Below are 25,104 nucleotides of genomic sequence, written 5' to 3' on the forward strand. Positions count from 1 at the left end.
CCCAGTGTGGGTACTCTGGGCAATGCAAGCCAGGACTGCTTTGCAAGAGGGGCACCCCTGAGAACTGTCTGTCCAGGGTGGGGGTTGGGACCCTTTAAGCACAGCCCTCGGCTAGCCTGAGACAGCATCTCCACGCTCTAAGTCCTCCTCTGATGCCCTGCCGGCACTGCTTCCGGCCATCCTTGTTCATCCAGTTCAGGGTCCACTTAATGTGGACGCGCTAGTTCAAATTAGCAAAATGCTAATTCGAACTAGTTTTTAGTTCTAGATGCGTTAGTTCGAATTAGCTTAGTTCGAATCAACTAATTCGAACTAAGTTAGTTCGAATTAGCGCTGTAGTGTAGACATACCCTGTAGTATTAATGTTCTACAGCTGTTTTCATCCTATCTTCCTATCAAGCTTCCTGAAAACTGTGGGAGAAATAAGATGTGTCATTGGGCTGTAATGGGACTTATTACCATAAATGAGGAGCAGGATGCACAGTCAGTAAACAACTTAACTAATTACATTTGACTTCTGGATATTTTTATTCTCAATATATCCTTCCTTCATCAGCAACTTTCCTTCACCAACCAACTCTGTTACTGTAGATAATATAGTGTACAAACATCAAATACAAATTATTAAGGGAAGGTTTCATGATAGCAACTCAGTTGATCAGATTTCTTAATGATGCTTATTCCGACGATCCTGTCTCCATTAAGAACCAATCATCTGATTTACAAACCTCATGAACATCCACAAATTGCATGTGATCTGCACATGTACAGCAACTCTCAAAAATAATCCAACAGTGATTATTTTGAAGGACACCGACTGGATTGTTCCATGTAAGCATCTCAACTTAACTGCTACATTTAAAATATTGTGCCTTATCTTCTGGCAAAATCTTTTGTTTCTAATACATTACAATTCAATTAAGCATGAGAAAATAATGAATTTTTAATCTGTTTTAAAGTCAATCTTTCATCCAGAAAATCCCAGTGTGTGTGTGTGTGTGTGTGTGTGTGTGTGTGTATATATATATATATATATATATAATTAAAATACTGGAAAAAATCTTGGCCTTTTTAAACTTTAATACAGTTTTTAATCTACTTACCTTTTATATTGCAGTTCACTTTGCACTTGTGGTTTTCAGCTTAGGTGGCTTCATTGGATTTCTACTTCCACCAATCCATATTTAGTGGCAATTTATTTATGAAGTAAAGCAAAGATGCTTAAAGCCATAGACCCAGTATATTTATAATATGGGAAGAATACATTTATCTAACATGCATTACAAATTCCTCTGGCTTTGACAGATTCAGTTCAAATTAATACAGTGTTCACTGCTGCAGCAGCAGAAGAAACTAGAATGTTGGTCCTTTCATCTTCAAATCAATTCCTTTGAAGCAGAAAATCCTCCAGAGTACACTGTGATGAATCTAAATAAAAAATGAAGCTCTATATATGCATCTCTCCCCCTCATATCCTTTCTCACAAATCAGTCACCCTTTATCTCAGTCATGTTGCAAGACAAAAACAAAAAATATTTAACCAACTATCAAAGTATAAATGTATCCTTTTTAGCATCGGGAATTTAATATAACTTTTATAACTAGGTTATTCATTGCCTTATCCTACAAATATTCCTTTTCACTGAAACTGTTATCTTTCCTTTGCCAAAATCATTATTGTTTCTCTTTCTTTCCTTTCCTCCCCTACAATTATAGTTAAATAATTGTTCCTCGTTAGTCTCCTGCCTTTTCATCCTCACGTCTGCTTTTTTGGGCAGTGAAGCATTAAGAAATGAACTTGTGGTCTTAACAGTAGGTACTGTACCCTGCCTTTGGCAATGTCCAGGAACCAATTAAAAATAAAAGCTATCTTTTATAAGGTATAGTGGGATGCATCACTTCTTGAAGTAAAGGGGGGACATTTTCCCAATGAAAAAAGCACCTTATTCTGAAGATGCATTTTGGGGAAAAACATTAAGTATGCTTGGTATCTTTGTCATCGTTCAGAATGTTCAGTACTTTCCATTATGTGACCCATATTTTCAGGTTTTTCCACTTTGCTTAACTTCAGCAATTTGGGCTAAAATTTTCTCCGATGTTTTCCAGTTTATACACACGTTAAAAAATTCTGGTGACCTTTTATTTCCAGTATCTCCATGCTTTGGAACAAGGATTTGATTATTGGCAAGTTGCAGGGGACCATTTGTTAGGAATATGGTGTATGTTGTCCTTGTATAAATCTGTGCAAATTTGGCCATATTAAATGCCTGCGTGGAAGAGGGAAATAGTGTCTACTTCCTCAATACAGATTGATTAGCTTTTTAGCAGCTAAATTCCCCTAATATTCTGTCTACACTGGATATATCCATTCAGGGGTGAACATAACTTTTCCCTCATTTGCACTTCTTGGCTGCTGCAGCTATGCGGGGTTCAGATCTGGGCACTGAATTTCTCCTTTGTACTCTCTGAAATCCCCCTGCCAGGCCCATAAAGTCCATCTCTCTGCACCTTATGATACAGTAATTAATTGAATACCATTTTTCTCCCAGGATCCCTGCCCTATTCAATGAACGGAATGAACCTGCTTTCTGGATGACACAGGGTTGTAAATGAAAGGAGGGTGTTATCTGAAGGACCTCCCCCCCCACCCTCATTTGTTGCAGAAACTCAAAAGTGTTTTGTGAACGAAGCAGTGAATTGCAGGAAGAGAGAAAAATGGTTCCCAGAGCAGTTGAATGAAGTCCTGGAGAACTAGATTATCTCTCGCTTTTCTGTACAACAGTTTGTGTGATGCTGGGTAAATCATTTAAGCCAAGCTTTTCAAGGTGTCTGACCTGAGACACCAGGTCTGATTCTCAGAAATGCTGAGAACTCTCAGCTGGAACTGAAATGACTGTGAGCTGTACTTTGAACATATCAGGTGCTATATAATTCTGTCCAAAGACTCTGAAAAATCAAGTCATCGGGGTCACAAACTGGGCACCAAAAATTAATGGATTCTTTTGACCATAATCTGCATGCCAGATGTCTTTAGCTGTGAAATGAAGATATAAGTTGAACCTCTAAAATCTGTGACTAAAATCTGTCATTGAACATTGTCTAAATCGTGCACAGTAAATAAGGCCTAAGGCCACACTTTGAAAATGGAGCGATGTCAAAATGCTTAATAATTACCCATTATGTGAGCACTACCCACTATGTATGCTGAATATGGCAGGGGTCCTATGGAAAAAGTGAGATCAGAAAATAGAAGACTGTATCATGATTCACATTCAAAAGAGGGTAAAATAAAGTTTGCACATACGAGCTTATTTCTGGCATTTCTTAGCTTCACATTGCAACCTTAACAGTATCTTTTAACATCAATTTTGTATGATATACTGAGACGTATCCAGTAAAGAAGTGATCCTGCTTAGATAGATGGCTCCTCAAACTGCCATTCAGGTTGAACCTCTCTAGACTGGCACCCTTGGAACGTGACCAGTCCCAAATCAGAGAATTTGCTGAATCATGAGAGGTCAATATTGTTTTGCAGAATTACCAACACTTCCACTGCTTACAAGGCTTTTAAGGGTAAATTAGAGCACAGAACATTGAGAGCTAGGACTAGTGGCTATAAGCAATCTTTATGGGACCACGGGAAACTTGACCACACCTATAAGTGGACATCCAGTTAACTAAAATCATGCTGGACCATGGATATTGCCAGACTAGAGAGTACCTGACTACAGAGGTTCAACCTGTATCATGATACCTCAGAATCTTTATTACATGTATCCTTGCAAAAGCTCCAAGAGGTAAAAACATTTCCCCCTGTTCAGATGGGGAGCTGAAGCATGGAGAGATTGTTATATTCCTTCAAGAACTTGACGATGGAATTAGGGATATGGATTCAATTCCAGCCTAGCATGTTAGCCACTGAATTATCATATCTGTAATCATTTGGGTTTGTAGACAGGGATGAAATCATATGGTTCTAGAAGATGGCAGCATTCTCTCTTTTTCCCCAGCTCTTCCAAAATCATTGTGCTGGGTTCAGGCTTAATGGATGAACTTGAAGATGGCTGCTGTCTTTAGCACTGTCATTTCACAAATCCTCAGGTAAATTCCTGAGTAAGTTTTTGTTGACTGTGTCAAACTCCATTTATTTGGAGTTTGCAGTGTGATAGGCAAAGGAAGTTGAGACTTTGGCGGTAGTTTCTGCAGGATTCCTATTAAGGACGTAGAAATGCTATTTGTGAAAACTGGAGACACTGCAGTACTTCTGTAGCTTCTTGATCCTGAACATTATGCTAGGAACAGCCACATTTTCTGACACTGAGACCCTTCTGAAGATTTCAGAAACTTGGTCCATAAGACACATACAGCCTGCACTGCTAAAACCCTTAGATTCCTCTCTTTGCTTGCAAAATAATAATAATCCCATGTGAAGGATATATGGGCCTGAGGAAAAAAATTAAACTCATGCAAAATATGTATATTCAGGGCTATAGAAACATCTACAAAGCTAGTAATAAGTTTATGCACTTTTAAAATGTCTATGCAAATAGATTATCCAATAGCTATAAAACAAAAACCCTCCCTACCACGCCTACATATACAGAAAAAGCCCGGAAAAGAGATAAGTTCTCCAGAGTGGTACATAAATTAAAGCTTTGGTGATCCAACAAAGGAAGAACATTTGAAAGTTAGGCCATTTTCAGCAAGGGGTCCTATCTCTTGCTTTGCATTGTTATTGAACATATCAGCTGAATTTCATTCTTACCAAATTGCCCAAGAAAAGATGTATTCAGCTTAAAATCATTTAGGCACTAAAGAATAAAACTGGAAGACTTAAATTGGACCTGGAAACAAAGAGGACATCATTACATCAGTGATCTGCATTGTTTTTCCTGGTGACTCTTTTCTGCAGCAGCTGATGTTTCCCAGTAGTCCTCAGGCCACCTCATGTAGAGTGTATCCCAGGAACCCAATCAGGAAGTGGCAGAATGGATCACTATGATTAAGCCTCCATTTGAAAGGAAATGTCCTGGCTTAGCAGTATGAAGCATTTGATGTATCATATGTTCCATGTAAATCCTTGGACTTTTGTGTGTCTCATATAATAATGAAGATAACTTTCTTTTTCAAAAACCAAAGGGTGTCTGTTAGAAAATATATTTCTTTGAGTTTTTAATTTGGATAATAATATTAGTGGGGACTGTGAGGAAAAGCAGCTAGTCAGGAGGCAAATGAGGAAAGCATTAGGTAGAGAGCCTAATTATTCTAATACAATTCAGGGTTAGAAGAAAGACTTAACTCTCAGAATAAATATATGGTTTTTTTTATAAATCGTCCTATTTACAAATATGAAAAACAGGAGAAATGTATTGTATTTATTTTAGTCTCCTTCCTTTCAAATATCAAGAATGGCCATGACTGGAGATGAGACAGATCAGATTGGCAATGACCATTGGAATTTTTGCCTTCCTCTGCAGTGCATGGGTCATTTGCCAGGATTATCTGAATATGTTTCACTTAAGGCCATTGCAGGGGCTTTGGGCACTGATAAACCCCAGTCCCTCTTCTTCTCTGCCTGTTGCACATAATAGTCTACTCTAGTCTATGGGCTATAATACTTCGGTCTAATTTCAGTTGTTGTGGTAAGTGTGCAGGAGCTGGTTGGTGTGGGTGGCCTGTGATATACAGGCGGTCAGGCTAGATCTAGTAGCCCTTTCTAGCCTTAAAAATCTACTGCTGAGTCATTTATATCTAACTGGGAATTCTGCAGATGTGAACATTTTGTATTATAATATAACACTGGCATATCACTGTGTGTTGGATCTTGTTTTTATAGCAAGAGTGTGTTGCTTAGGGCTATAGAGAATAAAATAAGTCTTTTGTTATGCGATTTCTTTTTTATCTGTACAGAAAATATATTATGATAGCTGGGCTTTAGTAAGCCAATAATGGAAAGAAACACATGCCCTTTAATAAAAAAAAACCCCAGAAAAAATACTACTTAAACTTTTTTCTATCCTTGCCTGTTGGAAAAATTCATAATTTTTTCATTAATATTCCATTTATTTGTTTCCTGGTCTTTGTCCTTGTTTGCATGTTTTGCATTCTAAGTGAGAGAATCAAGTTATTAAATCAAAGCTTTTAAAGTTTATTTTAATGATACATAGCCTATTAATAAGAGTCAACAGATGATACTACTGACTATAATTTTTGCTAGTTATACTTATAAGGAATTATAAGAAATTATAGATTTTGAAGAAATGCTTATTGTTAGCTGGCATGTAGTTCTTTTTATATGCTGAACATGTTACTAGTAAAATCTATTTTGCCAGCAGACATTTCTATACATGTAGTTGCTGCTTATAGACTTTTCTGTCAAGCACCATGTCCTTGACGTGAGGCTCTTACAATGTTGCAGGTTCTCTCAGTTCAGTACACACATTCACGTCCGTGGGAGTTGTTTGCACAGAAAGTGTGCAGAATCAGATTCTTAACATCACTGAGTATGGCAAATGTGAGAATGAATATTACAATAAAATGTGTTTATTATGGGTGCATTTATAAAATTTAAGACAAACATTATAAATGAAACAAATTCCTCTCCCAATTCTGACATATTTACTCAGCACTATACAATATAATTATTTCCATATGTAAATAGCCCATACCTGTGTGCTAGAGAACACATCCTCCACACCAGTCTCTCAAGAAAAAAAGACACCACTTTTTCCAGTAGGGTAACAACTCTGGACTCTAGGAACATTCCTGAGTGACAAGATTTTATTGTTAAGCTTCTAGAGGGGATTAGATTAATTCAAAGTCTGATCTTTAGGACATTTTTCAAGGTCTTTGTCTTTGATGAATGTTTACACTGTCACCAGAATGATAAATAATATTCACACATTACACCAGAAAGAGCATTCCTTTAGGGATAAAGTTTGGAAAGTTTCTATAATCCATTATGGGTCCATCTTCCAGAACAAATTTAGATACAGGAATGATGAGCACTATAGTAAACTATACGATTGTCAGGATTTTTCTTCCCACTCTCTGGAGAAATGGGTAATATGAAGCATGAAGCCCAGGCTAAATAAAGGTTCATCAAAGAAAGACTGACTGAAATAATTAATTCTTAAGTAGGATTTCTGTGGAGGAGATTGAGGTAGAAGGGCAACAGACTCAAAAATAATTTTCCAAGCACAGATTTGCTTGCAGAAGTAAATGGGGCCTACTACTGTGGCAGAGCATAGCCTATATAAAGGGTATAGTAGGATAAGAAGTTATACATAGGCAGGAATAGAGCTGTGAAAATCCTTTAAGGTGAATAACATGCCTGAATGTGTCACTGATAAACATGAGAGGCTATTGGAGGGATTGGTGGGTGGGAGAAGAGTTGATAGGCATCAGTGTGACTTAAGAATCTCTTTATTGGAGAAGAGACATACAGGACACAGTGCTAGAGTCAACAAGATGGTTGCTGTAGTCAAGGCAAAAAAAATGCTGTGGGCCAGCAGCAGGCATTAGGTAGTAGAGATGGGGATGAAGTTAGTATAAAGAAAGAATTAGACACAAATTGTAGTAGAAGAAAGAGAGAATAGTCATATATATATATATTCCCTTGGGTTTTGAGCTATGAGTCATATTCTGACCTCTGGTTCATCTATCCTATGTCATCAGAATCAATAATTTTGCTTCCTTTTCTTGGGTAGGTTCTGGGGTTTTTTTACTCCATATTTTTTTTATACTTCAGTTTCTGTTATTTCTGATTGTCAAGTATTTTGGGGAGTCTTAATTTTTTAAAATTTAATTTACCTTGTTTCCTCACTGAACTTCCTCTCTTTCTATATGCCTCTGGTTTGTTCTTGTGCTTTTCAGGGATAATTATATTTATAAGCACCTTACAGTCCACTCCCTGCTGTAACCGGTGATAATACTGGTATTGCTCAACTAGTCTCTGTTTCATACTTTGCATAATGTGTGGGTGTCACTTCAATGATTAAAACTTCCAAGGGTATGTCTACATTGCAATTAAAAATATGAAACTGGCTTGTTCCAGTTGACTCAGACTCTCAAGGCTACATCTACACTAGCCAGTCTTGTGCAAGAACATATGCAAATGAGGCATGGTGATGAATATCGCAGTGCCTCATTTGCATACTTAATGAGCTGCCATTTTTGTACAAGAACCCCTTGCACAAAAACCCCTTTGTGTAAGAGCCGTTCTGCCACTATTATCCGGCAGAACAGCTCTTGCTCAAGAGCAGGTTTGCATATGCTCTTGTGCAAGATTAGCCTGTGTAGACGTAGTCTCAGGGTTCAGGCAGTGGAGATGTTTAATTGCAATGTGTGCCTCTTCAGCATCACAAGAGTATGTGTCCAAAGGGATGATAGGAAAGAAACAATCAGTTTGCACATTCTATGGAAGAGAGGAGTGCAATGCATGCGGCTATAGGATAATGTAATAAAAAAGGACCTGGTTTAGAAAAATTCCTAATCTAGGGGAAACTTAAAATAAATATCCCTTTCATACATTTCCATAAACATTATCTGCTCTTATTTATTTTTATTTGGTTTTCTTGCTCTTTTGTTCCATTCCATAACTTATGTTCCCCTAAAATAGACAGGATTCCTGCTCAGATTGTGTTGAAACTGAGGAACTGTGAATGTGGTCATAAACCAATGTTGTTCTATGAATTCCAGGTGAGTGGTTTCCTTTGCCTATGCAGAGAGCCACTGAAGTAAATTTCCTGCAACAGAGACTGGACCAGCCATTAAATGGACAGATTTCATTCTGCTGTATTATGTTACCAATCAGGTTAGAACAGAGGCAGGCAATAGTTTCTATGGGGGGCACTCCAAGATTTTGGTAAATGGTCAAGGGCCGCACACTTCTATGCAGGGGTTGTGGGGTTTAGGATGGAGGTTGGGTACAGAAGGGAGCCTGCGGTAAGGGATTGGGGTGCACAAGACGGTAGGGGTCAGAGAGGAAGTTTGGGTGAAGGAGGGCCTAGCAGCATGCAAAGCTTCCCCCGGTGCAGAGAAGCAGATGGTGCAGTCAGCTGCTCTGAGCCCTAGGCCTGTTCCCTGCCTGTTAGCCCAGTGGGGTGGGTTGTGGGCTGGGTGGAAAGGCTTGGTGTGCCAGATCCAGCTCCTACGCCATTTCTTGCCTATCCCTGGTTTGGGAGCTATTACAGGTCTTTTTGCATGGAGAAAAAGTGCTGAGGAGAAAATGGAAAATCCTTTGTACAGAAGACAGAGATCTTGAAATTTGGTTTCATTTTGATTAACAAATGAAATCCAAAAACTTAAATTCTCAGTTTAAAGAAAATCTACCTCTTGCCCTCTGGAGATTTTTTTCTTTCGAATATATAAAAATTATAATATTTTAAAATTTGTGAGTGAACGAGCGAGTGTATCTGCTTATTGAAGAATGTCTCCTAAATGGTAAGAGCTAGGAACATCAAATTCGATATTCAGCTTCTTCTTACCATAACTTAAAGCAAGGTAAGGATTTGGTTGTGAGGGATGTGGGGAGATGAAACCCCCCATCTCCTCCCCACCTCCCCAATTCGTACCACACACAGAAAAGAGACAGAATGACCAGACTTGTGAACGGGGCTAACTAGGGGTATGCCCCCTTCCCCCCCGCCACACCACATCCAGGACTGCCCTAGCCCTGAGCCTCCCACCCTCCAGTTACCCTGTAGGCTGCAGATCCCCCTCCCCCCTGATATATATGGTAATATTGCTGGCTGTTCCCCTCCATCAGAGTGCAAGGGGAAGTGCACAGTTAGCTCCATTCCTCAATCTGGCTGGGGAATGCAGGGGCAGACAAACCTGGACCTGTCCCAGCCAGGAGAGAGGCACACCTCCCCCCAACTGAGCCAGCTGCAGTGGTCATGGAGAGATGCGTCTCACCTGGCCCCAAGTGGCTGTGGTGAGATGCCTGGGTTATCCTCTGTCCCTGAGGCAGCCTGAATACTGAATCCCTCAACCACAGCTCATACCCCCCACCCGAACAATGATTTAAATGAAGAAAAGCAAAAATTGAGTTAGGTGACCGAGCAATACAAGGTAAATTCTCTATATGCAATATTAAAAAAAAAATAAAGGTTTTTATTTGTTTCCAAAATGCTTTGACATTTTGACATTAGAACCCTCCTTTCAATTTATTCCCCCTAATGACCATGTAGGTGGTTCGGGAAGGTGGAATGTGGCTGGCTGGCCAAATGATGGAAACATTGCTTTATGGCTAGGAGATGGAAGGTAAGAGAGGAAAACAGCTGCAAAAAAGGAAGGGTCAGTGTGGTCGCTGACTCAACCCCTGGGAATGAAGATCTTAAAATGGGCAGTCCTGGGCCTGATGCCCCCTTTTGCTTGGAGCGGGCTTATCTGCCAGGTAGTCCTAGATATGTAATAATAAGGTTGCAGCCTGATTAAACCCAAATTAAATGTCTCCTACTCTCCTTTTGGTCTGGCTGGACAAGCAACACAACTTCATAAAACCATTTTGATTTCATTTGAATGGTATTTTATGATGTATTTTTCTGATTGGCTGTAGTAGAGAGATGGTTGCTGTACTTTCTCTGAGCAAGCCCAACTATGGATATTTGGCTGGCTAGTCTGCCAGTAACTTTGGGTCAACTAAAGCTGTTGGTTTTAAATTAATAATCCTGTAGTAAATTTGAATCTCTTCAATCAATATTTGTAAATTCTTTGTGACATTCTTATATTATTTGCCATCATCTTACATTATCTTCAGTCTCAGATATGAGGGAGACATTTTGATGAGTGGTTAATAATAAATGAGCATCAATGAATACAAATAAATGTTTTTTTCTTTGTTTTTGTACAAGTGACAAAAGATTAAATGCACTATATCTTCAAATAAACTATAATGCAAAATGTTTCAGTTGCTTTTACTATATTCACAAAGGTATAAAAGAAAATACTGGTAATTGAAAGTTGATTTTTGGGCATGGTAATGTTCAACTAAATATATATAATTAGCTGTAATTACTTTTTATGCTTCCATAAAAGCATGGAAAAACATTTTTACCCAGAGAGAATTGATAACTTTTCATTATAACTAATAACTTTTGATTGTGCTAGGAAAACAGTGTTTAACTGCAATAAAAATTAACATGTCCCAAGGTCAGCTTTCAAATTCTGATTGGTGTGTCATTCAGTCCCCATACAAATATAACTGGTACATTCAGAAACTCTTGCAGATACATTGGGGAGAGTTTAAAGATGCAAATATGGAGTATAGGAACTACTCACAGAATATATTAATGTTGGTTTTTTTTTGTTATAGAAGAAATTCACTGTCTCACTGAAATTTTTTTTGGGGGGGAAGAGGGGGTTTAGACATTTCCAAAATAAAACTATCAGATATGGGTAGCCATAGAATTCAAAGCACTGTAACAGCTTTCTTTTTCTATTACCAACATTTTGACACTTTTCTTTCCCATTAAGCATAGAAAGAAACAGGGACAAAAACAATATTATTTGCCTCTTTTTTAAATTCAAATATGGGGAGAGCATGGATAGTATACTGGCATGCTACATAATTTAAGATCCTTTGAATCTGAAGAGAAAATTCAAAATTAATTTAAAAAAAGGCTTCCAGTAAGTTTGGCTTTACTATAGAGTCTTTATATGAGTTTGAATGTCCCATGTGGGTTTGAGTCATGATGATTTGCAAATGTTAAAAACTAATTTGTAGAACATGTCTGTTCCATTTAGCAAGGATTTCATTGTACTGCAGTTTTTTTACAGGGGAGAAGAGGGATTTCTATGCTCAACCCTATAGTATTTAATTTACCCATTTTTCATTTGTGCCGATTCTGTGACAGTCCTATAAAAAGTGTAACTCCAAAAAACAAATCAGTGAATGGAAATGGGAACGTCATGTCCTGCTATGTAAAGAAAATCTCGCTAATTTACTTCAGCTTTTTTTCTAACAAAATACAGTAAACTTCCGATAATCCAGCACCTTTAGGACCCAGGGGGTGCCGGATTATCAGATATGCCGGACTATCGGAAGGGGGGGGGTTATGAGGGGTCTAGGGCTGTGTGTGGAAGATGCCACCCCAGACCCCTCATAGCCCCCGCTTCCAATAGTCCGGCTCTGCCCCAGGCATCCACGATTCAGCTGCTGTTGGTCAGTTTCAGCAGTAGCTGAATCGAAATGCCTGCGGCAGAGCAGCTGGGGTGCTGACAGGTTGGTCCCGCAGCACCAAGGAGCGGCGCTACTGGACCAACCCGGCAGCACCCCAGCTGCTCTGCCCCAGGCATCCGCAAGTCAGCCATTGCTGAAACTGACCAGCGGCTGACTCCAGGAAGCCCGGGGCAGAGCAGCTCTGCCTCGGGCTTCCCGGAGTCAGCCGCTGGTCAGTTTCAGCGGCGGCTGACTCAGGGACAGCTGGGGTGCTGCCGGGTTGGTCCTGCAGCGCCGAGGGGCAGCGCTATGGCACCTACTGGCAGCACTCCAGCTGCTCTGCCCCCAGCTTCCCCGATTCAGCTGCTGGTCAGTTTCAGCAGCGGCTGAATCGGGGAAGCCGGGGGCAGAGCAGCTCCAATGATCCGGCTGCCTGGAGTATTTCTGGGTTCCTGATGGTGCCAGACCAATGGAGTATGGTTGGTGTGGTGGGGTCACGTTCAGTCAAGCGCCGCTGGCCCCCCACCCCGCCTTCCTTCCCTTGCTTTCGGGGTCCTTGCCACTGCCCCGTGGCTGTTTACTGTCCCAACTGGCCCTCTGGCCCAGTTGTTCTCCGCTCTGGGCCCCGGATCGTCAGTGCCCTGACCCGGGCTCGGCCGGCCCGCCTTTCGGGGGCCGCGTTGCTCTTGGGTCCTCCCGGGGGTTTCCTCCTCTACTGGCCCGCTCCACTCCGGCGTTGGCCGTCCCGAGGGCTCCCCGCTCCTCCGGTTCTCCACCTGTGGGGGTTGAGAGCGCAGCCAGTCCCTGCTCTCCCCCCCCTACTCCTCTCTGCCTGCTCCCTTTTGGGTGTGCAGGCTGCCTCCCCCTGTGTCCTAGTGCTCACCCCCAGAGGCACGGCACAAGCCGCGCCTGTGTCGCCGGCGCCCCGTTTGCTGCTGGTGGAGGCAGTGCCGGCGGCGGCGCTTGTAGGGGCTGGAGCCCCCAAACAGCGGGGGTAAGTGCGGGGAGTGGTTTCCCCATCACACACCTCCCCCCTTTGGCTCCCACTGGTCCCCCCTTCTTCTGCCTGCTCTGAGCACCGTGACAGAAAATCTGCATTGGCGTTGGCTCGCCCCGCCCTATGTGCTATTTCAAATTTATACTGTTGTAAAAATAGGTACCACCTCATTATGCGGGGGTTTGCCTCCCACATGTTATGCATCCACTTCAAGGGCACATGGTCCGTGACCAGCACGAACGGGTTCCCCAGCAGATAGTATCGGAAGGCCTCCACTGCCCACCTGACGGCTAGCGCCTCCTTCTCTATAGTGGAGTAGGCCTGTTTACAGGGTAGCAGTTTGCAGCTTATATACACGATGGGGCGCTCTTCGTCTCCCTACTATTGGGCCAGCACGGCCCCTAGGCCTAGACTTGAGGCGTCTGTCTGCACTGTAAAGGTCCTTGAAAAATCTGGCTGTGTGAGGAGTGGGGTGTTGGTGAGCTGTTGTTTTAGCTGCTGAAAAGCTTCCTCGCACTGCTCTGTCCAGCGTACTTTCTGGGAGCACCCACTCTTCGTCCACTCCGTTAGGGGAGCCGCTATTGTGGCAAAATGAGGTATGAACCGTCTGTAATAACCGGCCAGTCCCAGGAACTGCCGTACTTGTTTCTTTGTCGTCAGTGTTTGGTACCCCCACACTGCCTTGACCTTGTCCATCTGCGGCTTCAGCTGGCCCTGCCCCATGACGTACAAGACCTCGGTCTTTCTGAAGGCGCATTTCCCGGGGTTCGCCATTAGCCAGGCCTTCTCCAGGGTTTGCAACACCGCTCGGATGTGCCGCAAGTGGTCCGCCAAGGAGGTGCTATAGATGACCACATCATCAATGTAGGTGGCTGCATACCTTCGATGGTCACTTAAAAAGCGGTCCGTCAGCTGCTGGAACGTGGCTGCGGCTCCGTTCTACCCGAAGGGCATGGTCAAAAAATGGTATAGGCCAAAAGGGGTGGCGAAGGCTGTCTTTTCCTGGGAGGCTGGCGTGAGCGGGATTTGCCAATATCCTTTTGTAAGATCGAGTGTGGACAAGTATCGGGTGTCCCCCAGCCGCTCTAGGAGTTCTTCTACTTGTGGCATAGGGTATGTGTCGAACTTGGAGATGGCGTTAACCTTCCGAAAGTCTATGCAGAAGAGCAGGATGCCGTCGTGTTTGGGGACCAGAATGATCGGGCTGCGTCAGCCACTGCTGGAGCATGCTGCGGATTTCATTACATATGGTAGCCTACAATTTCCTCGGCAGCGGCTCCCGCACCTTCATCCCGGGCATCATCTGGATATGGAGGCTGGCCACTGGCATCTGGCCAGGCTGGGTTGACATCACAGCTGCGAACTCTTGGAGGATCACTCGGACCTCCTCTTTCTGGGAGCCTGTCAGCATACCCCTGAGCACGGCTTCTCCACTTTGGGCTGTTAGGTCTCCGCCCCAGGGCCCCAGCTCGGGATCCGATGGTTGGATGGTTGCCAACACGCTTTCTTGTTCGTTCCATTTCTTTAACAGGTTTACATGGTAGAGTTGGGTGCTCCTCCTTTTATCTGTCAGCGGGATCTCAGTCAATGGGGCTCACCTGGCGAAGGATCTCATAGGGGCCCTGCCACCTGGCCATCAGCTTTGACACGGTCGTGGGTAGGAGAAGCAGTACCCTGTCTTCTGGCGCGAAAGTGCAGTTCCGGGCCCCCTGGTTATAGCATCGGGCCTGTCCTTGCTGTGCGCACAGCAGGTTATCCCTCACCAACTCCCATGAGGTTTTCAGCTTCTTCCTCAGGTCCAGTATATAAGGGATTGTCCCTTTTACACAGGGGTCTTGTTCTTCCCAGCACTCTCTCAGGAGGTCAAGTATGCCCCGCGGCTGCCTCCCGTATAATAATTCAAACGGTGAGAAGCCGGTCGAGGCCTGAGGGACCTCCTGGATGGCAAACAGGAGGGCCGGTAGGAAGAGGTCCCATTCCCGGGGGTCAAGCCCTATGAATTTCCTCAACATGGATTTTAGGGTGCAGTTGAAACGTTCCACCAGCCCATCTGTTTGGGGGTGGTAAACTGAGGTTCGGAGCTTTTTCACCCCAACAACTTACAAAGCTCCGTCATCACCCATCCTGACACATTTGTCCCTTTGTCCGTCAGTATCTCGTGGAGTATCCCTTCTCTTACAAAGATCTTAACCATTTCAGCTGCTAGGATTGGGGCCTTAGTGCTACGGAGCAGTACAGCCTCCGGATAACGGGTGGCATAGTCTATCAGGACTAGGATGTACTGGTTGCCCTTTTTGACCAGTCCAAAGGTCCTACCAGGTCCAGGGCTACCCTCTCAAAGGGCATGTCCACCACCGGGAGGGACCAAGGGTGCTTTAGGCACCCCCTTTCCTCCCACCCACTGACAGTCTGGGCAGGACTCAAAGAAGTCTTTGACCTCCTTGTATACCCCAGGCTAATAGAACCATTGTAGCACTCTCTGTAAGTTCTTCTCAGCCCCTAGATGGCCAGCCCAGAGGTTGGCATGGGCCAGGTCTAGCACCTGCCACCAGAAGTGTGCCGGCACTAGCAACTGCTGGGTTTTACCCAGCTCCCCCATCCGGGTGAGGATGCGGTACAACCGGTCGGCTCTTACCTCGAACCGCGGCTCCTGTGGTCTTCTCATCCCAATGCCTGGGCTCTTGCTGGTTTGCTCCCCCGCGTGCCTGAGTGAAGTGTCCTCTCTCTGTTCACAGAGGAAGTCTGCCCGCTCACCCACGTCTCTCTGGTGCATCGCTGCAGGCTCTATTTCTGCAGCTTGGGCTTCCGCGGACTCTTGCCTGGTCCATGGGCTCTGGGTCGTCCTGGCCAGTGCTTCTCCTTGCCGTTGTCCCCACCAGGTGACCAGTTGCCGAAACCCCAGCCAGTCTCGCCCCAGAATTACCGGGAATGCCAGCTTTAGGGCTACCGCCATTCAACACCGAGCCCTTAGGGGTCCCCCACTTATGTGCACCCACTGCGTGGGGTAGTGTCTCACCTCCCCATGGACGCATTGTACAGACACCGGCAGACCTCTGGCACCCCTCAGCGGCACCAGCCTTCCCAGACTAGGGTTTGGTTGCAGCCGGTATCCACCAGCGCCCAGGCTGACTGCCTCTCCAGGCTTACCTGGACTGTGATCCGTGGTGGGTCCCACCGCTGTGGCCTCCACGGTGTCACCCCAGCCCGCCCGTATGAGCAGTCCATAAAAGGGCAGTCGTGGCATTCAAAGTAGGCTCTCCGCTTGGCTGACTCTGGCGGTCGGGGTGGGGCCTCCTCCCCAGGTCTGGTGGCGATGTCCTCCGGGCTCGAGGTGGTTCCTTGTTTCATCTCTTTGCCCCATCGCCTCCAGAGGCTGGGTGGGGAAGCCCAACCCCCCCGGCCCCTCGTGGTTCTTGCTCTCCTGGGCATGGTTTGACTCCTTAACAGGGCTTTAGGGCTTCTTGAGCTGTCTTCCTCCCACTCTGTGGCCATGTAGTTCTCGAGGATCGAGACAGCCTCGCCCAGCGTCGTTGGTTGATGTCATCATACCCAGGTCCGACTGTCGGGTGGCAGGATCTGCAAGAATTGATCTAACATGATCATGTCCACCACCTGTGTGGCTGTCTTGCGCTCCGGGTCTAGCAAGCGCATGGCGGCTTCCCTTAGCCTCCGCTCTCGGTCTCTCCCCCGGCTGGTACTTCTCAGAGCGAAACTTCTGCCTATGGGACTCTGGGGTAATGCCCGCCTGATCTAGGATCGCCTCTTTAACCTTGCAGTAATGCAAGGTGTCTCAGGCACCGAGCCCTCTATAGGCCCACTGTGCCAGCTCCATGAGGTAGGGGGCCAGCATGGTGGCCCAAAGCTTCTTTGGCCAGCGTGCGGCGGTGGCAACCCACTTGAATGTAATCAGGAAGGCTTCGGGGTCGTCGCCCGCTGTCATCTTCACCAAACGCAGGGGTAACGCCAAAGCGGAAGCCCCAATGCCTGCCTCTGCGGAGGCGGTGGGCCCCCCAGCCCCCTGCTTGGCCCATTGTTCCTGCTGATTCTGCTGGTGCTCCACCATTTCCCTTAACAGCTGTTGCTGCTGCTGCTGGTTCTCCGCCAGCCATTCCAATAGCTTCCCCACTTCCTATCATGCCTAACCCTGTTGCCAATACCGTCCCCCTTTGGGGTTGTGGGTTTTTTTATCTTTCTTTTTGCACTCCCCCTTTCACCCTAGGGTACACACATTCTCCACCAGTGTGGCGGGGTCATGCTCAGTCCAGCCCTGCTGGCGCCGCCCCCCCCCCCCCGCCTTCCGTCCCTCACTTTCGGGGTCCTTGCTGCTGCCCCGTGGCTGTTTACTGTTCCAACCAGCCTGCTGGCCCGGTTGTTCTCCGCTCTGGGCCCTGGATCGTCAGTGCCCTGGCCTGGACTCGGCCGGCCCGCCCACCGGGGGCCATGTTGCTCTTGGGTCCTCCCGGGGGGGTTCCTCCTCCACTGGCCCACTCTGCTCCAGCGTCGGCTGTCCCGCTACTCTGGTTCTCCGCCTGTGGTGGTTGAGAGCACAGCCAATCCCTGCTCTCCTCCTTCCCCGCTCCTCTCCGCCCACTCCCTTTTGGGCGTGTGGCCAAGCATCCTTCCCCCACCCTGCTGGTGGGCGGGCGGGCCACCTCCCCCTGGGTCCTAGCGCTCACCCTCAGAAGCACGGCGCGAGCCACACCTGTGTCGCCAGTGCCCTGCTTGCCGCTGGCAGAGGCAGCACCACCGGCGGCGCTTGTAGGGGCCAGAGCCGCCGGACAGCGGGGGTAAGTGCGGGGAGTGGTTTCTCCGCTACAGTTGGTTTGAACAAAAGATTACGAAAGAAAACCATTCAAATTAGGCCATTGTTATAAACGTTTTAAAATGTAATGTGCTATTGTTACTTGTCAAGTTCCATTTCCTTTATTTATTCCCATCACACTTATTTGTCCTACAATAGTAGCTACATGAAACTTCTTGTGCCGGGTGCTGTACAAACATACCGTAAGAGTCAGTTGATGTCCCAAAGGGCTTACAGTCTAATTTAACAAAACAGATGAATGAATGAATGAATGAATGAAAAACTAGACATTTATTTTCAGACTATTCACAATGACTCCAAGATCTCTTTATTGATGGGTTCAGCTTATGTAGACACTTTCATTTTCTATATATATATGTGGGATTATATTTTGCCATATACATTATTCTGCATTTATTGACATTGAATGCATCTACCACTGTGTCATCCAGTTCTGTTAAATTCCTTTGTAACTTTTTTCAAGGTTTGTAATGTTAAGATATGGACTAAACTACTTTGAATCAATTTCTATCTCCTTCAAAGTTTGCCAAATCACTGTTTACCCTTTTCTCCAGGTCATTTATAGGGACCCCACTATTTACTTCTCTCCATTCTCACAATTTATTTCTACCCTTTGTTTCCTATCTTTTAACTGGAGTACTACACAATACTTTTAGGATCATTCAGCTGACAAATTCATCATATATCCCCCTCAAACTATGCTGCAAGTTATGAGCCTTGTCAGGGTGAGTAGAACCTTGGTACAAAGTTCAGGAAAAGGCTAGAGTCCACCTGACCTGGAAGGGCATCCCTAATCAATGTAGGTGACTTACACAGTACAGCATTGGCATACCCCCTACAGGGGGCCAGTCACTCCATTGGGTCTCTGTGTGTTCCAACACTTCTGGACCAGATAGACTGGATGACATTACCACAAAACGTGTCTGGTTGCGAGTGCTGCTAACCTAGGCAGATGCAGGGAAAGGAGGGATGGTCACCTGCAGCTTCAGAGCAACAGGTGGGAGGGATGGGTGGCAGCGAGTGTGCTAGCAGAAGCCAGAAGATTCAGGAGGAGCAGCCGGTAGCCACACAGCCAGCCAGAGAAAAGCAGCTCTTTGAAGCGAAAACAACTGCTTCTCTCCAGCCACTAGCTGCTCCCTGCTCCTCCAGCATCCTTTGGCCTGTGTTCCCTTCTGCTTGGTGAGCAGGATTTGGGTGCAGCTTGGGGAGGGTGGCCAGGTGATGGACCTGGAGGCCAAAGCTCCCAAAGAGTGGGGGTAAGGGGAACCAACTGGAGTATCAGGCTAGCTGCAGGAGCTGGTGCAAAGCCTGTGGGTAGGGAGGGCATCCTGGGGTGTGAGAATTAGGATAGGGGCCGCTGGAGCCCATACACAGCACATAGCTGCATGGGCATCTTGAAATTTGGAGCAATTTCTTGCCCCAAATTTAGTGGTTTCCTACACAGCTGCATGTTTTGCATAGCAGTAGGGGGTGCATCTGCTCCTACTCCTCCAAATGGTGTTCTTGCTTGTCTCTGTAATAGCCTGAAACTGTCACAACTACAGTACCACTGGGTATAATGTTTTTTAGTTTAGACATTTTTAACCGTACCAAACTTATAAACATACACTAGTTTTAAGATAACAGGAGTTCTGTTTAATCACAAAAGCTGGTTTAATGCTTGCATACTCAAGGTCACGCTGATGACTCTCTTTTGGAGCCCTTGTTTTAAATTACTGAGTGGAAAATTATTTTATTCATAGATGCAAATGTAAATATTGCTGTCTTCAGGAATATTTTGAATATCAATGATTTTACAGTCAGCATAAAGGATTTAGTAGACTAAAAATGTCAACACTGATACTCAAATATAAGAAAACAATATTTCTAGTAATTGAATAAAGCTGGTACCCAACTAAAGTAATTCACAGTTGGGTAGCCTTAATGACTTATAAAACCAAATCTATAATGGTGATACTATTTCTATGTAAAATATTTGTATGTATGTGATATATCAAAATATGCATACATTGTGTCAGAAGAAGATTATTTGTTGCAAAGCAAAGCACTCAAAATTGCCAACCTTTCCATTTCCCGCCTGTGCCCCCAATGTTCTTCTCCAGCTTATTACAGCCCACTAAGCTTCCAATTCCAGTTTGCATGTCCCCAGTAAATTTCCAGGCATAAGCTCTTCTGCCCAGGCTCCTTGTTACAATCTCCTTCTTCACAGGTACAGCTCTTGATTCTTCTTCATTCGTGCAGGCTCATTGCACCCCAGGCAAGCGGCATGGCCTGGCATAGCCTAAAGCCCAAGGACTGCAATGGCAGGGAAGTCGTATTCAGTCTTAGGGTAAAGCATTTTCAGTGTGGATGCAATTTTCTGGGACATTAGGTGCTAAAATCTAAATACATAAATCTCTGCTCTACCAAAGGTTTATAACTTGGCCAAATTTGGGTATATTTCCACAGAGACAACAAAAGACACCAGGTTTAAGACACTACTATATAGAACAAGAGTATTAGGACTTTTCAAAGAAACAATCTGGTTTTCACTAGTTTCATTCTTGGAAACCTTTATGACAAATTTGTTTTTAAAGTAAAACTGAGATTGAGGCAGACATGAGGTGTGGAAAATTTCAAACCAAACCACTAAAGCCTGGTAAAGTTATAAAGCAACTGGAGATAAGATTTATAGTGGAAAGTGTAAGGCAACCTTAATAAGTGGTGCTACAACCTAGCTTACGAGTTTTGTTGTGTACGTAGGTGCATTTGTGTATGTTCATAGTTAATCTTGCAAAAGCATTTGAACAATCTTACCCTTACGATTGCAGTGTCACATTTGTTTCAATGGCAGTCCTTCCTATATGTAGATATCTTTCTGAGATATGGGCCCATATGTTAAAATACATTAAAATACTTAATTCTGCCACAATAGTACTTTTATAGAGAGAAGTCCATTATATGTCTTTATTTTTGTTGTTTTTCTACATCTAATTTTGTTAAGGTGGAATTACAATTTTTCATTGCAATGTATTGGGGCAAAAATAATAGAACTGCTGTTTTATTTCATTAAAATAAGTAGATTTCTCTGAACAAACAGATTCCAGTTCTGCCTGCCTTATGATGGATAACACAGTCTTCCCAGAAGCACTGCTTGTAGAGGGAGAGACTATGTGATGTGAGGGTGATGGAACTGGGCCTTAAGTGCCCAGGAGTATTTTTTTTTAATTAAGAAATTCTGCCTATGACTTATGTAAAATACTCTGTAGTTCTTACTAACTTGAATCTGTTTTTGTTTTTGTTTGATTTTTTTTTTTACTTTGGGATCATGTATCATGAAATATTTTAAGCAGAAGCTCAAAGCAGGTGGGACTATCCTTTCCATCTTTAAGCTCTGTGAGTCAGTTGAAAAAGCTGCCAAGCATGTCTGATTTTTCTAAGCCTCTGAAGGTCACAGGTTTAGCATTCTTTCCCCTTAAACTTTAAATTACACTTTAATGGTCCTTGGGGTCTTCTAATCTGAACAGAAGGCCTTTTCTTCCTTCTCTTTTCGTATTCTGAGTTCTTCTTAAATGTGAGTCCTTTTTTAGAGTATTACATTTGAGGAATTTATTTTATAACATATCTAGTAGGGATGAGTAAATTTCAAAGAGTAGATAGTCTGGGTTCCCTTTGGAAAAACACTGAAATATTTGGATGCTTTTCAAAATGTCAAAAATCTCTTCCTTGATCTGGAAAAGAATGGGTTGGAAGTCCCAAGAAAGCAGACTTTTCTGTGAGGTCTTTGGAACATCCTGCTATTGGTGGGGCCAGCTATTCAGGAAAAAAATAGATATACATACAGCATTTCAGCCCTTTCTAGTCTTGTTTCTGGCTAAGATCTGAAGGAAAATAATATGTCCCAAAATTACACATTAATCTTATTCTCTAGGGTGGGACTTCTGCTTGGGCCAATAGGAAAGAGGACAGATAGGCTCTGTGCATTAGAGATCTTCCTTCTTTCATGGTCAGCCAGTGCAGGAAATGAGACTGTCTTGTACCTTCTGTAGTCTCGATTGAACAGCTGGTTGGTTTATGTTGTTGTGTGGCTTACACCCAGACGTTAGACAAAACTATTGAATACTCTTGCTGGAAGTTTTCAACTAATACTACTTTTTTTCTTAGAATTCAAAACAATCATGTGAGAACCAAAAAAGAGACACACACAAAACAGGCTGCCCCTAAGAGTCACAGCTTGTCATCTTACTGTGTCTCTGTTAAATGACTCATGCATGCAAAGTTGCATGGTTCTCTGCAAAGCTTGTTCTAGCCTGCAAGCAGGAGCAGAACTGTTTTCCTCTCCCTCCCTCTGCCTCCCTTTACAGTGATAGCTCACATAGTCTGCCATACACCATGCTTTCTGATTCCCAGGAGTCAGGATGACTGCTGTGGTCAATGACATGCCAATTACCTACTCAAATTCTTTCTCCTCTATATATTGAGGTTTTTGTGCAATTCAAGTATGGCCAGTTATTTTTTGGGTCAGATGTGTGCCTGTACTATATGCAGATCACCTATTGCCCTACCATCAAAGTAAATATTTATTGTTTCATGAGACTGATAGGAAACTGAGAGAATGAGGAAGATGTTTGATCAAAATGACAAGGAGCACTTTGCTTTCAAATCTATCCTTTCAGCAGCGTAGGCGTTGATGGTTTTCTTTTAAACTCTGTCCTTTTAACACACATCAGACAAAAATTGATTTTGGATATATGGCGGGAAGAGCTGTCAGATGTGGAATTTGTCCAGTGGTAGAAACATGAACACCTTAGTCTCTCTCTTCCATTTTGATAGAATTGGCTATATCTCTATAATGCTTCATAGCTGAGATTGGAAATATTCCACACAGTAGTTTTACAGAAGGAAGAGTAAAGTAACTCTTAATATAAAATTATGATAAATTAATCCCTTTTTATAGAGATTCAATTCCACAGACAAAGATGAATATTCTTATATTCCTGGATCAATTTCAAATTGGGATGTAATATCCTGACATGTATAAGCCAAGCACTCTCTGGTAGTTGGAATTTTTGGATACTTGTTTTCTCTTTCCTTTGTTATGACACAGTGTTTTCTTGAAGCTGGAAAACAAACTAATTAGTGATTTGCCTCTGCTTTCTTGCTGTGCATGTGCCTCTGGAACATAGGGTTTTCACACATTAATGAGGAAAATGTTTGTGGGATCCTCTTAAAATATTGAAAGCTCTTTACTGGTGCTGTCTTTTTTGCTGGCAAGGTAACATCAAAGTAACATTAACTACTTGTTTTCTGTAAAAAGCCTTAAGCACTTTTTATGAGGGTGAAGTTGTCAAATTTCCTTTTGCCTACTTTTAATCCCCCCCTTTACTTTGATTTGGATAAGGAAGTCTTCACTTTCAATCCTGAACTGCTGTACATAATTTAAGCAGTTCCTGTCTCTTCTTGCTGCCATAAATGTTAGCATGTCTATAGAGGTGATCACTATACAGTTGTGAAAACAGTGGCTACGTCTACACTGGCATGATTTTCCAGAAATGCTTTTAACAGAAAAGTTTTCCGTTAAAAGCATTTTTGGAAAAGAGCGTCTAGATTGGCACGGATGCTTTTCTGCAAAAGCACTTTTTGCTGAAAAGTGTCTGTGCCAATCTAGACGCGCTTTTGTGCAAAAAAGCCCTGATCGCCATTTTAGCCATCGGGGCTTTTTTGCGCAAAACAGTACTGTGCTGTCTACACTGGCCCTCTTGCGCAAATGATTTGCGCAAGAGGGCTTTTGCCCGAACGGGATCTTAAATGAGATCATCAGTGTTCTTGCGGAAATTCAAGTGGCCAGTGTAGACAGCTGGCAAGTTTTTCCGCAAAAGCAGATAATTTTGCGGAAAAACTTACCAGTCTAGACACAGCCTATATGTTTTTAAAACACTGTGAGAATCCTTCATAATAAAAGAAAGATATAAATCAAATAATTATTCTTCTAACTTGCTATCAGATTTACTTTTTTCTTCTCTGCAGCTTTCTAACTAATTAGTAAGGTGAAACCATCTTCTAGCCCCTTATTTCTTTCTTTGGTCTCATAACAGTTTCTCTGGTGGCTATTTAATGTTGCTTGTCACTGTTTTCTCTATGTGTAACTTGTGCATGTTGGCATGAAGTATTTGCTTGTGAATGGCACTTGACAGGGAGCAGATGTGTGGGAAGCTCTATGGGTGAAAGATAACAATAATAGTAGATATTTTCCTGGGTGGAGGAGTTGGGAGCAAGGGGAAGGGTCTGGTGACTTGCAGCCTTGCATGAGCTTTGAAATGTGATCTTGGATAAATGATACTTTGGTGATTAGTCTTAACCCACTATTGCATATCAGTAAAAAAATGTAAAAGTGTTTAATGTTGCATTTGCCTCAGTTTCTCTGCATGGCTGGTGATACAATACCAGCATGTAGTTCACTGATTTGTAGAGCATTTTGATTGCATTTAAAGCAATTATTCAAGATGTTATGGAAATTAAATATTGTTCTGTCATTCTAAAGAGAAAAGTGCTTGAATGTATAATGGGGCAATAGAAATAATATAAAAGATTAAAATACTGAAGAATACACCATACATATTACTTTAATTTGTGATTTGATATGTAATAACTATTATAAATACAGAAAACATGAGCTCTTGTACAAATTATTCATTTAGTTTTACTGAATTTAGCTGAATTTTGTCATAGTCCTTGCTCTACTGACTTCAAATATTTGCATTTACATTGCACCAGAGCCTCCATTTATCAATGTTCTTTTATAAAAAAGAGAATTATTCTATGAATGATATTCTATTTATTTATCTGGTATAACTGTGTAGTGAACATCCACTTAATGCCACAATTCTTATTTTTCCTTTTGCTCAGTATTTGGACACTCCTGAAGACAGGTCATTTGGCAGTTCACGGATGGAGGTAGAGGTGGACCTGGATAGCTACCAAACAGCTTTAGAGGAAGTACTCACATGGCTTCTCTCTACTGAAGATGCATTACAAGCACAAGGAGAGATATCCAATGATGTAGAGGAAGTCAAAGAGCAGTTTCATACCCATGAGGTAGATGTGAACCACAAAAACTGCGAAACCAATGCAAAAATTTCACCA

General features: G+C 43.4%; 1 protein-coding gene across 11 annotated transcripts in view; it reads left to right on the plus strand.

Annotated features, from left to right (window-relative positions):
• Positions 1-25,104, plus strand: part of DMD (dystrophin) — a 2,108,520-nt gene that overhangs the window by 739,722 nt on the left and 1,343,694 nt on the right. For all 11 annotated transcript variants that reach the window (XM_075916549.1, XM_075916586.1, XM_075916651.1 and 8 more), the window contains one exon: positions 24,868-25,056. In XM_075916549.1, coding sequence (XP_075772664.1) covers positions 24,868-25,056 — 189 coding nt within the window. The remainder of the gene's footprint in view (positions 1-24,867; positions 25,057-25,104) is intronic.

The sequence above is a fragment of the Pelodiscus sinensis genome, chromosome 1 (assembly GCF_049634645.1).
Source record: "Pelodiscus sinensis isolate JC-2024 chromosome 1, ASM4963464v1, whole genome shotgun sequence".
In the NCBI taxonomy this organism is placed as follows: Eukaryota; Metazoa; Chordata; order Testudines; family Trionychidae; genus Pelodiscus; species Pelodiscus sinensis.